The 13809-nt window shown below is 38.4% G+C and overlaps 1 protein-coding gene across 1 annotated transcript in view; it reads left to right on the top strand.

The window, feature by feature from the left end:
• Positions 1-319: 319 nt before the first annotated feature.
• The window catches only part of pacrg (PARK2 co-regulated), a 129766-nt gene continuing 116276 nt past the window's right edge, over positions 320-13809 (top strand). Inside the window, exon 1 of the mRNA XM_053509372.1 lies at positions 320-546. Coding sequence (XP_053365347.1) covers positions 469-546 — 78 coding nt within the window. The 5' untranslated portion in view covers positions 320-468. The remainder of the gene's footprint in view (positions 547-13809) is intronic.

The following is a 13809-nucleotide window of genomic DNA, read 5'->3' as shown; positions in this document are numbered from 1 at the left end:
AATACAAAATGCAACTTTTCTATATTTGTTTATATATGTGTAAACTAATTACATTACTTATTTTAATATATTAATATCTTAATATTATACTTATAATCTAATATATCAGTTACTTTTAGTTTAGTTTTGTTCGTGAATGATATCACCAGTAATATAAAATAATTAAGTTATTAAAATCTTTAAGTATCATTTTGACCCGGAACTGAAAGAGCCAGAACGGCGACCTGATCAGATGGAAAGTGGATGCGCGCAATCACCGCCCACTTCCGGTTCCGGTGCAGGTGCCGTCGCTCTATTGTGACTGTTGCATAGCAACGGCTGTGTGTCCTTAGCAACGCAAACAGGACTCTGCGCGGCGTTCTAGTGTTCAGGGGAGAGAAAGTGATTAGAAAGCCTGTGATTTATTATAATTGTAGTTATTCTAAAGGTTTCATCCTGGCGCTGTGCTCCGTGTCGCCGTGTGCAAACATGAGAAGTTTTGACAGAGTGAAACCCAAACTGAAGACGGAGGGTTTTACTGTCAAATCAACCATGAAGAACTCAGTGGTGAGTCTCTGCCTCTGCTCACTGTCCATCTGTCCAACATCTCATCAGTAACTTACTCAACTGACCGGTTAGTGATATTATACCAAAGTTAGACATCAGAGCAGAAAGTCTTTACAGAAAAAAATTACCAAATATATATATAAATAAATAACCATCTTTATTGTAAGAGTTTTAACAAAGGCCAAAAAAACAACAACAAAGTCCAGTATGACCAACAATATAATAATATAATATAATATAATATAATATAATATAATATAATACAATTTAATATAATATAATAAAATACATTATAATATAATATAATAAAATACATTATAATATAATATAATATAACATAATATAATAAAATACAATTTAATATAATATAATAAAATACATTATAATATAATATAATATAATATAACACACAGAGACATGCACTATGAGTCAGCCAAAAAAAATGTAAACACACTTCAGGAATAGAAAAATTGTATTGGATGTACATTATATTAATATAATATTAATCATTTTATCATATTATTAAAATATATTACCATATCGATATATAACCTACAGCAATAAATTTAGTATTAAAATATTTATACAAGGTTTTCTTTTCCTGTACACATTTATATTAACATAAAGCAAACCAAAGTCTAGTATGACCAACTGTACTACACTACACTACACTATAATATAATATAATATAATATAATATAGTGGCAAAGTTGCTTGGTTAGCACTGTCGCCTTGCATGTCCAGGTCCTGGGTTCGATTCCCTTGTCGGGTGTGTGTGTGTGTGTGTGTGGAGTTTACATGTTCTTCCTGTGCTTGGTGGGTTTCCTGTGGGTACTCCAGTTTCCACCCACAGTCCAAAAACATGCAGATTATGCCAATTGGCATTAGTGTGTGAAAATGATAACATATAACATACTATATATATTAAGAACTATTAAAAAACTGTTTTGTAAATCACCTTTCCATGCTGTTGCTTTAATAGGGTTGCCAGATCCTCATTCAATTGAAAGCAAACTAAAACTAAAAGCCCTAAAAACACTATCCAGTTAAATATACCACATGTTGCTGTTGTTGTTGTTAATTACACACTGCACTACATCGGACACAGATGATGATTATGATGATGGAATTTCACAGCAGGTTATGAAATTTCTTTAATGTTCTGTGCCCCTGTCGAACTCGTGATGCTATTGCTACATATCGCCACAAACACACACAAAATGAAACCCCTGACAATTCTGTATTTTTTGCTTTTGAGTTGAAAGTAAAATGGTGACGTTCTTGTATAATCCTACTGGTGGCGCCATAAACTGTTCACATCTTCACATGCAGATTTGTGCCGTATGTGGTAGAAGCAAGGCGGCGTGATGGCGTAGTGGTTAGTACTGTCGCCTTGCACCTCCAGCATCCGGGTTCAATTCCCACCTCGTGTGTGTGTGTGGATTTGGTGGTTTCCTCCAGGAGCTTCGGTTTACCTCCCACAGTCTAAAGACATGCAGATTAGGTAAACTGGCGTTCCTAAATTGAATAAGTATGTGTGTGCACCTCATGCGCTAAGTCTCCTAGGATTGGCTTTAGGTCCCCCATGACCCTGTATATGGGATGAAGCGTATAGATAAGGAGTGAGAGAGTGATATTTATAAAATCGTGATACTTAGAGAAACGCAATACAAATTGAATCAGCGTTTAGGTTTCATAATAATATCGTATCTTGCCGTCCCCGCTGCTTCCTGTCCATAGTATTCAACTGATCCGATCAGCTTTAACTGAAAAGAGTGTTTAGATCATTTTTATTGAAGCAGGAGTATATGTGACTGTTGTGTGAGTGCGTGCTGGGACCTTTGCGTGTGTATTTAGGCCGTGTTTCCGTGGCAGTGGGTCTGTGGTATGACCCTGATACAGAATTTGTGTTCAATAAGTTATTTATTTTGTGTTTAAATGTGTTTTAATGAATGCAGCTTGTAACTCAAAAACATTCGCTCTTTAGTGATTTGTATTTGTAAAACTATTTCACAATTCAAAAGAAACAAAGGCTCGGTTGTGTTGGAATAGAAAAGGGCCTTCCCCAAACTGTGGACACAAACATTATAGCATTGTCCAAGATGTCTTGATATGCTGAAGCAATAAGTTCGCCCTTCCCTGGGGGTAAGAGGCCCTGATTGAGTAAAACACCTGAATTTAACTATTAACAGGCTTGGACAAATACATTGGTCCATAAAGTCTACTTGGAAAACTTAACTACATACCTACAAAATCATTATTATTTATTTAAATAATGCATTTATTGTATTTACTTGTATCGTCTCACAGTTTTTTTCAACCAAGGATCCATACCCACGTGATCACGTGATCGTGTGGACTTCCATGTCAGGTTGTGAGTGACTTAATGGACAAAGATTTGGAAGTCCAATCACAATCTAATTTCAAACCACCTTCACTTGTGATGCAGATCAGATTAGCAAAAATTTGATTCAGTGTCCTGCATAAAAGCGATTTATGCTAACAGCTTACGGGGATCACAAAGGTGATGATGCAAATAATCAAATAACAAAATTGGGACCACACAGGCATCCTAAATGAACCCAAAAAAACCAACAACAACAGTGAAATGAAAAGGCGTCATGGGCAGAAAGTATGTGCACCCATCATTAGGAGAGTCCTACAGTATATATTGCTAAGGTTCCAATGCTGGCGTGAAGAAAAGACTTTAAGTTTGCTGAAGCGCTCAGCAGCAGTGTGGAGGCATGTTCTCTGGTCAGATGAGACTAAATCAAACTGTTTGCTTAAAATGATCAATGCAGTGTGTGGAAGAAAAATGGTGAGGGTTTCAGTCTGGTGAGTAAAAACCAAATTCAATCTGTCTCTTAGATATTATTTTAAAATGATATGTAAAAACAAATTAAAAAACGAAAGTGAGGGTCTTTCCGGTAGCCACTCCATCACACACGAATCTTCTCTCTCTCTCTCTCTCTCTCTCTCTTTGATGAAGACCGATGATCAGTCTGTAATAGATACGAGAGCGTGTCAGTTTAACGCGGCCCTCCCATTGATCTGCTCTGTGGGTTTTTTCACGCCAGAAAGTTGCCTCTAGTTTAGGTGCAGGGTGTTTAATGCGCAGCCATAAACCCCATAATGACCGAGGAGATTAGAGAGCATAAGTGAATCTGAGGATGGAGAGAAATCGTTCTTTCGAAAAGGAAAAGATCTAATAGACCCCGCCGAAGATAAATAAGTCGCCCAGACCGGGACCCACGCGCCGTCGGCGTGTTATGCTAGCGAGACTATTTAAATTTTATTAGCTTACACACCTCAGAGTCAAACTGCTGGACACGAACGCGGTTCAAGGACGGAGATGATGTGCGTTCAGGAGGGTTATTCTGTCACAGAGCTCCAAATGGTGTGATCTAATGAACAACATCATTAAAGAAACACAATGTGTTAATTAATTCGGGTTATACTACTACAGGCCGTGTGTGTGTGTGTGTGTGTCCAGTGGATGTAAAACACGATAACAAAACCCGGAATAAATTAGTACGTTAGAAGCATATAGGTGAATTAATTAAGCAAATAAATGAATAAATAAAAAAAATACGACAGTAAAATCAAAAGCACCATAAATGCTGACTGAACCAGTTTTATTTCAACAATCCTGACGTAAATAAAGATGATGGTCAGTTACTATGGCAACACGATTTTGTCAAAAAGGAATATGATTTAGGTCAGATTTTAGAAAAAAAGATACTAGTACATCTGGTTTCCTCTAATATCTCATTTCTTGTGATACAGTGGAACCTTGGATTATGAGCATAATTCGTTGCAGAAGCGGGCTCGTATTCCAAAACACTTAAAATAAACAAGAAATCTCTCTAATGACACTCGATTGAGTGACACACTAACGGAATCACTGCTGTATAGTAAAAATAAAACAAATTAATCTGCACTTCACCTTTGAAAAGAATCTCAACAGAGCAGTGTTTCTGTGTAGAGCAGAGAGAAAGAGAGTGTGTGTGTGTGTGTGTCTGTGAAGGCGAAAGGAGGAAGGGTCTGTGTGTGTGTATCTGTGTGTGTGTGTGTGTGCGCACACACAGACACAAAGATCTTTAACCTCTCTAATGAGATTTGCTTTTGCTTTACACACACGCTGTACACACACACATACAGACACAAAATAAAATATGTTTTACACACACACACACACACACACACACACACACGTGGTCACAGTTTTATAGTAAACAGTACACACATGCGCAGATGTTGATTATACCAGTAAGAGAGACCCAAATTAAGACCCAGCAGGGGAGACGATTACACACAATTCCGCAGCACAAGAGAGAGAAAAACCATTGGCTCAGTTGTGATCACGTGAAAAAAGAAGCGCATACGTGGGACATGATACTCGGTACTCGTAAACCAAGACTTGTTCGTTTTTCAAGTCAAAATTTATTAAAAATCTTTTTACGTGTTACTCGCAATCCGAGGTTCCAGTGTAATCTTTTTTAACAAATTAGATTTACTAGATTAACCCTAGGATGCACAAGTGGGTCAAAAATGACCCGGAGAGGTCATTTTCTTGCAATATCTTTGTAATGAAAAGTTGTTATCTTTTCATATTCCAGGTATTCCTTAAATAACATGTTTTTGATATCATTCCATTAAAATGTTTAAGTTACCTCTTATACTTTTTAAGAAATTATAATATTTGTATTACTACCCCAAGTTTCCATAAGTGGGTCAAAAATGACCCACATGCATTTCCCATACAATTTCATGGGAACCTCAAGTCAAGTCAAGTCAAAGTTTATTGTCACATACATAGTTATACATGTACAACATGTAGTGAAATGTACAGTATTGCATACAACCATCAGCGTCATCTAACAATCTGACAATAACAATTATTACATTCTAAATGTAACAATGGCACACATGAAATTAGTAATAGCACGTACACTTGAATTGTCTACACACCCCTAACCCTAAATTTAAGTTCGCTCTACAATTTTTAGGCTCCCTCAATGGTTGTATAGATGGTTTACACAGGGAGACAACCAGGGGAAGAAGTTCAGAAGAATCTGGAGAAGAACATTGTCCGGCAGTTGTGCAGTAGATTTAGAAACACAGGTCGCAACATCACCACAGATAATTTTTTCACCAGTGTGCCTCTTGCGCAGCATCTCCTGGAAATGGATCTCACTATTGTGGGGACTCTACGGCAGAACAAGCCAGATATCCCTTCTCTGATGAAGGCTTCCAAGTCCAGGAAGCCTTCAAAGGAATCCATTGAATCCAAACTCCAGGAGTTTGGATTCAATGGCAGCATTACTATGGCCAGCTACGTCAGAAAGAAAGGAATGGCTGTTGTCCTCCTGAGCACGATGCACCACAATAAAATGGTGGATGAAAACACCAGAAAGAAAAAAACAGAAATGGTGAAGACCAAAGGAGGTGTTGACACCATGGACCAAATGGTTGGCACCTACACCTGCAAGCGACAAACACAGAGGTGGCCCATGGTGCTGTGGTACAACATCCTTGACACCGCCACCCTAAATGCCTATACCTTTTTCACGACTCAGTACCCTGAATTCAACAGAGGTATCACCAATGCACGACAACTCTTCCTAAAAGAGCTCTCAAAGGAGCTTGTCACACCACACATGAGGAGTCGACTGGAAGGCTGCCCACAACTGCAAACCCCGATCATTAAAGCAATAGAAAGGTGTGGAGTAACAAAACCCACAACCCAGGGAAGGAAAAAAGCAGACAAGGCCAACTGAAGAGAACGAGGTGTCCGATCTGCCCAAGTAACAAAGATCGCAAAGTCAGCAATAGGTGTGGGAAGCTGTGTGAGGTGTGCAATGATCACAGCCAGAAACAGGTAGTCTGTCACAACTGCGTGCAGTGAGGAGACAATAAGGCAAAACAGGGACTATCACATCAAACGCTTTAGCAAACACAGAGACTTACCTGCAAGAGAATAGAAAAGAGTGAGGAACTGTCAATGACCAGACATTTACACACATACACATAATGAATGTTGACATTGTTCTATTGCTGTTCTGTATAATATTCGTTTTTTAATTATCAAAATGTTCAAAATCTGTAATAAAGTGAAAAATAATACAATTTCAAACATGAAATAATTTTTGTGTGGTTAAAATGTAATACAAACTATGTTACAATTCATTATTCACAACCAAAATGAAAAAATAGCATAAAACACATTGACTTTTTATAGGTGGGTCAAAAATGACCCATTTATGGAAGAGTGTAGGGTCATATCACTCGTGCATCCTAGGGTTAAACAAATCTGATATTTTCTTTTATTTAAATTAAAAAATAAACGTTTTATCATTTAAAAAACTCTAATGGATGTTAACAATTAATCATTAATCACTTCATTACCATTAAGAATTTAAATGGTTAATAAGTGATAATATTTTAGTTTGTTTTACATCATATTGCTCTGTAGCTCTCGTATGTTATTAACTTGTACAAAATAAGAGGGCGAATGAATGAATTTTTAGCGACCTTGTTTTTTTTATAATAAAGACAGACAGATAAGAGCAGTATTTTAGACCACCTTTATTTAAAAAAAAAAACTATTTGTGCTTCATTTATTCGTGTCACGTTATTTGACTGTGCAGATAAAACTGCTGTGAGTAAAACCTCAATGGAGAAAAAATTTCCTATTATTAATTAGTAATGATTAATTGATTATTGATTGGTAGCGTGTTCGACCTTTGATAAGGAATAGTGTCAGTTATATTGAACAGCGTTGTCACTGCCAGAGTTTTGGACGCCGCTGTATGAATTTATTTGAGACGAGTTTTATTTAACGACGCAACACTGAAATAATGGCTTCAGGAAACCAGATTATTGAGGATAAAGAGTTACTGCTCCCTGTAATAACGAGTGACTTTACATACAGTAAGAACTGCGATCCTCAGTCGGGTTTGAGCTCACCATGATGTGGGAATTTGCTCTTGTTGCATTTTCTGTTGTGTTTTTGGTTTGTCTTTTCCTCTTATGGACCGTGACTCTGTGTACGTTTGTGTGTGTGTGTGTGTGTGTGTGTGTATACACCATGCAGGCACCTTGCTGATGATCTCTGAAATGGACTAACTAATGATACACACTCTATTACATCAGCCCATGTGTGTAGCTCAGCTAAGGGAAGCTTGTTTTCAGACTCTTAGAAGCAGAATAGGATAGGACTCTCTCTCTCTCTCTCTCTCTCTCTCTCTCTCTCTTTCTGTGTGTTAAGAATATTTAAAGTGTCACAGTGACAGATTGTGTGTATGTGCAGAGGTACAGGATCTTGGACTAGGCAGGAATTTACAATCATTAAAGTTTTTTTTTTTTTACATAGTGGACATTGGAAGAGAAGGCTTCTATAAATTCATAAAATGATAAACTTTTTAAAATGATAAAAGTCATGTTTTCTTTCCAGGAGAGCACATCATTTAATCCAAAACACTGACACTGGTTTATTAATTCAACAACAAAACATTGTAAAGTTAAACGTGTCATGAAATAGCCTACTGTACGTTCTGCGCGCTCATTACGATTTTTTGACCTTGACTTAGTATCTTGTTTCTTCATTAAATAAAATAAATAAAAAATGAAAATATTAAATGCAAAATCCAGTAATAGGATGTGCTGCATCAACTACTTCTGAATAACCGGGGTGTAAGCTATAGAGTTCAATTAACCCTGCTGTACAGTGATTAATGTGAACACACTCAGGTCTGCGCAGGTACTGTATTGGCAATATAATGAAATCTTATTATAAATTTATTTGAACACAGTAGATCATGTCCACATACTTGTGTAGGCAACGTTCTAGACTTTTACAATACATTTATCAAAAGGGTTTATCCGGAGCGACTTACAGAAATGCTTTGTAGTCTCTATCAAAGCTTATCCTCCTGCTAGTTAACTGGGTCAGGGTCTGAGAATTAAAAATAAAGAAAACCTTATTCGTGGAGATGAAAGAAAAAAAGGCAGTGAGAAGGTGAAGAAGTACAGAAGTGCAGAGACTCAGCTGTTCAGACAGCCAGGGGGAGTCCGTTCCACCACCTGGGTACCAGGACAGGGACGCTTGAGGGATGGTGAGTCCAGTCAGGTGGGTGAGAACAGACCAGTGAGACCAGCGATGCACTACAGGGGCTGAAGAAAAGACAGGAGGCAGAGTTGGAGTTTGCAGAGCTGAAGATGTTGAGGTTCTCCTTGGGAATGACAAGGATGGACAGGATCAAGAATGAGTTAATCAGAGGGACAACCCATGTTAGATGTTTTGGAGATAAAGTCAGAGAGGTCAGATTAAGGTGGATTGGACATTTTCAGAGGAGAGATTATCAATATACTGTGTATCGGTAGAAGGATGCTGAGGTTGGAACTGCCAGGCAGGAGTTCTAGAAGAAGACCAAGGAGGAGATTTATGGATGTACTGTAGTGAGAGAGGCGACCCCTGAAAGGGAATAGCCGAAAGACAAATAAAACGCTGAGCACAGACCTTGTTGCAATTCATGTATCGCCATGGTGACTACAAAATCAAAATACAATGTACATGTCCTCCATAATCCTACAGTAAACTATTCACACATTGGCAGGCAGCACAGCATCCTTTGGTAGAAGCGATCGATTTGCAAAGTTTGTTTAGAATTGTAACAAAATTGAAAAAACTGAATATTTATACTCATAAAATACAGAATCACAAATCAGCACCTCGCTATCGTGATTGTACTGTTTTTGCTGGTCTCCAGTGATTCCTGTCCCTAGTACGTAAGCATCAGTACAGTATATTAAATTTGATGCAGGAAGCGAGTGAAGGGGACACAGTAAAAGTGTTGATGTTGAAGAACACAGGGAGGATGAACAAGCACTTGAGTGGCCCATGTGGATGGAAATAACTGCATGACTGATTGGGATTAATTTGATGTGATCACATTCGAACACAAGGTCTTGACACGGGTATTGTATCATTAGCAACTCAGTCTTACTGGGATTTTGGTTCAACTGGTGAGTCAAAAGATGGACCAGACGTGACGAGGTCCAAGGGTTGTCCGAGAGAGCAGATTATCCGTCGAGTGGTATGTAAGGACATGACCTCACATGGGAGAGAACAGAAGTGGAACCGAAATGAAGCCTTGGTACAGCGGGGAAAATGATGTAGACGCCTTTTAGGTGTAGGTGCCACCTGACCATGTGACCTCGCTGTACCATGGATTCCATCGCTCGTGAAGATGGACGTGTTTATTTATTTCAAAGTCAAGGACGTGAAGAAGAACGATTACTGAGACAAGTGCTCAACCCATTACTAAACACACAACACTTTCCCCTGCATTAATACCTCCTGCACTTTTAGACTTCACCAACTCCCATATCACCAAAAGTCTGGATTACGGCTCCTGAACTCGGCGGTGATTTGCGTACAAGGCCACGAGCCGTACACTCGCCACGCCAGCCGTTCGGGAGAAACGACAGGGGTCTGGAGAGTTCTGCTTCAGAGATAAACTGGATCCTAATTTACAGAACAAGAGGAGAATCACAGCCGAGAGCAATAAAACAAAGTGAAGGCCTTTTACAATAACTAAGTGATAGCAGGAACACTAGAGGCACCGTAGTTCCATTAGAGCTTTCTCTGTCTCCGACTAAATGGCCAAAAAAATTAAAAAAAAGAAAACAGTGAACTTTTCACTTTTCAGCCTCCTAATGGATTTTCTAACAGGCTGAAAATCTGGCCGGTGGATTTGTATGTATCACGAACAAAACGATACACAGCAGCTGGTGTAGAGAATTTACGATCTAATTTACCAGTGAAACAATTACAACAATGGGGCTGATGGTGCTGCCTGACTCACCCTTACTCACAGTAATCACAGAGAAGCCCAGGTGTACAACCCTACACCACATTCATCTCATTTCTCATGCGCTCGTCTGTCGGAGGTGAAGCTGCCATCTGACTGTCCGTGAAACAAAAACAACAAGAAGATAAGCTTTGTATTAAACCAAGGTCATGAAATCGTAACGTGTGCGCAGGACAAGCCGTACCATAAAATGAATAGTAACATACAGTGTGTGTTTAGGACGAATATTCTGTTATTAAATCTGTCTAGAGCCCACAGAGGATGTTTTCGTGCTCATGTGCCATCAGGGAAATGCCTAGTCTTTTTTTAATCTTTACTGTTTGTTCCAGAAATTGTGAAAATTGTGAAAAAGACTTCCAGGAAACATAAAACCAGTATTCCTCAGAGCTCTTAGAAAAAACCCCAGAGCTACAGCACTTATGGTCGGTCATGAGTGTGGTCTGGGTTCACTGCGAAAGCATGACAGCTACCTTTAACTCGGACCATTTAATAGGGAAAAAAACATGGCAAATCTGTGAATGACAAGGAACCTGGCAAGAATCGCTGGTTCTGAGTGGTAATGAGATCTAGTTGGACATTTTCCCAAGCGTCCTGACATGAATGAAGACTTGTAAGAATTCGCACATGAAGAAATAGTTATGTTATGGGTGATGGGCGGGGTTATTCTTCCCAGGTTCTCATACAAATGTAAGACACTGGTGGCGGTGATGCAACTTACTGGACGGCAACAAGAAAGCTTACAGTACTTGCTTTATGTAAATTTTAACTTTTATAGCAATTTAACAACCTTACATAATTCATCTACAATCTACTTAATAAAACTAGCAAAGTAAGATTAGTTAGTAGAGCTCTGAATCTTCGTTCGCTGCGATTTTCAATTCGATTCGTTTGAATAGGGATAAATTTACTGTCTAATTTGTCGCAAGTGGCTTTATTAAAAACTACTAAAAGTAGTTAATAAACATTGAAATGCTGCGTAGCTTGTCTTGTTGGTTCTTTCCGGACAAATTTCTCCTATATTTTGCTGTCCACTAGGTGGCGATATTGCACCGACTGCACACAAAATTCATCAGATGAAGTATTACGAAAAATGTAATAATATGAAAAATTAAATATTATGAAAAATGGTGTTATAAGTATGATCCTATTTCTAAAAAAAAATCACCTTGGTGAGACACTTTTTAGCACTGATACCATGTTTCGTCCGTTAGCAAATAATTTGCTCCTGCTACACTGGATTCTGAGCCATGTGAATAGTTTAGAGTGCACCACCTGCAGGATTATAATGGAACTGCAACATTTTACAACCCCAAATTTGCTAAACTCTTAAAAAAAAATCTAAGGTAAAATGTTAAATGGTCTAAAATTGGTCTAAAATTTAACCACTTCAACTTTTTACTTTCATTTAAAACTAGATTTTTTTTTAAAGTTTATCTAAAAAAAACGTTGCAAGGCAGTTTTACTGGATCACAAGGAAATTATGGAAATGAGTATGAAATGTGTGAGAAAATATGTATAAATAAAAATGATCAGATCAGAATTTAAAAATCCAGAGCGACCGATTCAATTAATTACCAAAAAAGATTGATTAAATTGCGTAACCGACTAAATTGCACAGCTACTAGATAACGAGGTCGTGTTATTTCCTCTAACGGGTGCATTAACCTAGCCTTCAGTTTATTCATGATATACTCGGACAGCATCACGTCTTGAACATCACAAACAAAACATTTGTAAGCATCGAGAGACTTGCGAGGCTTCAGGTTGTTTTTTTAAATAAATGCTTAGCGTTTCCGTGACGCGCGTATAGATGTCCTTTCGCAGTCTCGGTCGCTGCTTAGCACCATTTAACTAGCGGCAAGGTGCCAGTCCATGAGGATCGTCTAGAATGACATGATTTATAAATGTTTAGCCAAATAGCACTTTCTGTCCTTTAGTGGTAATGAAAAGTGGATAATATTTTAACTAACGTCAGTTCAGTCTCTTTAATAAAATTGATAGATTATAGCTAAATGGCGTCAGGGTGTTAAAACTAGAGGACTGATTGTAAATCAGGCTGGACGCATACTCCTGTAACACCTCAGGAACTGAACGCAGCCTACAGCTGAACTCTGGGCTCGTGGATAAGCAGAGTTCTTAAGCAGATTCTGAAAGCACTTCGTCTTCACATTCTCTCAGTTACGGTTTTGGGAAACAGGACGATTTTACCGAGGCAGCATTTTTTTACCCCCCTGATAAGCCCACTCATACCACGGCGCTCCGGAACTTCTCAAATTCTTCTTCTGGATCTTTTTTTTTTTGTCCTGATGAGAAGCCCTGTCAGTAGGATGCCAGCGGCTACTTAGCTCTCTCTCTGCACATGCCGTGCTTTTATCTTCGCGGCGTGAAGCGAAGCGAGGAGGTGGCTGCAGTGATTATCCGCCGCCAGTCGTGCTTCATCACTGCGCTTATTACTCGTGGAGATTTTCTCGATGTCCGGTACTGAAGCGCGGCGAGGAGCGGCGGTCGAGGAACATGTGTCCGGTCTCTGACAGTTCAATCCCGGTGCTCTAGTCAAGTGGTCGGAGCAGTAAATTTATTCTATTTGGTTCCTCACAAGGTTTCCTTCTCATGTCGTCTCAGGAGGTTTTTCCTTGTTTCCTTGTTATCTCAGGAACAGTTTTGAATTTCTGTCCAGAATTTTTATTGCTGCTTTGAAAACAATGTCCATTTGTCCTTGTCCATGAGGAAAGAAGGCAAAAATGCTGCAGTTTAAGAAAACTCCAGATTTGAGCAAACTTGAGGTTGTAAAATGTTGCAGTTCCATTATAATCCTGCAGTTGGTGCACTCTAAACTGTTCATACGGCTCAGAATCCACTGTAGCAGGAGCAAATTATTTGCTAACGGACAAAACATGGAATCAGTGCCAAAAAGTGTCTCACCAAGGTGAAAAAATTAATTTTGAAAAATAGGATCATATGTATAACACCGTTTTCATAATATTAAAATTTTCATATTATTTAATTTTTACATTTCATTTTCATGATACTTCTCCCGATCCATGTTTTTTTTTTTTGTAAATACGCATACACATTTATATTTTTATCAGATTTATGTTTTATCTTTTTTTAATTTAAACCTCTCCATGATCTTAACACTGTCCATTTATTCCAAGTTTCATGGACATGTCTGACAATTTAATTCAAGACTTTCGGTTTAATCAGTGTTTAGTGTGTAATAAGTCACATTGCTTTAGGAGTCATACTTCATTTCTTCTCCGAGGAAGGGAAACAAAAGCGCCGCAGTTTTAACAAATGAGCAGCACTCCAGATTTTAGCAAAAGATATTTAGGCCTTAAACAGAAAACCCTCCCAGCGATCCAGAATTACCAATCATGATTACTGATAA

This window comes from Clarias gariepinus, chromosome 13 (assembly GCF_024256425.1).
Source record: "Clarias gariepinus isolate MV-2021 ecotype Netherlands chromosome 13, CGAR_prim_01v2, whole genome shotgun sequence".
NCBI lineage: Eukaryota > Metazoa > Chordata > Actinopteri > Siluriformes > Clariidae > Clarias > Clarias gariepinus.
Note: the sequence above shows the minus strand (reverse complement) of the source record. Positions and strands in the feature narration are given on the sequence as shown.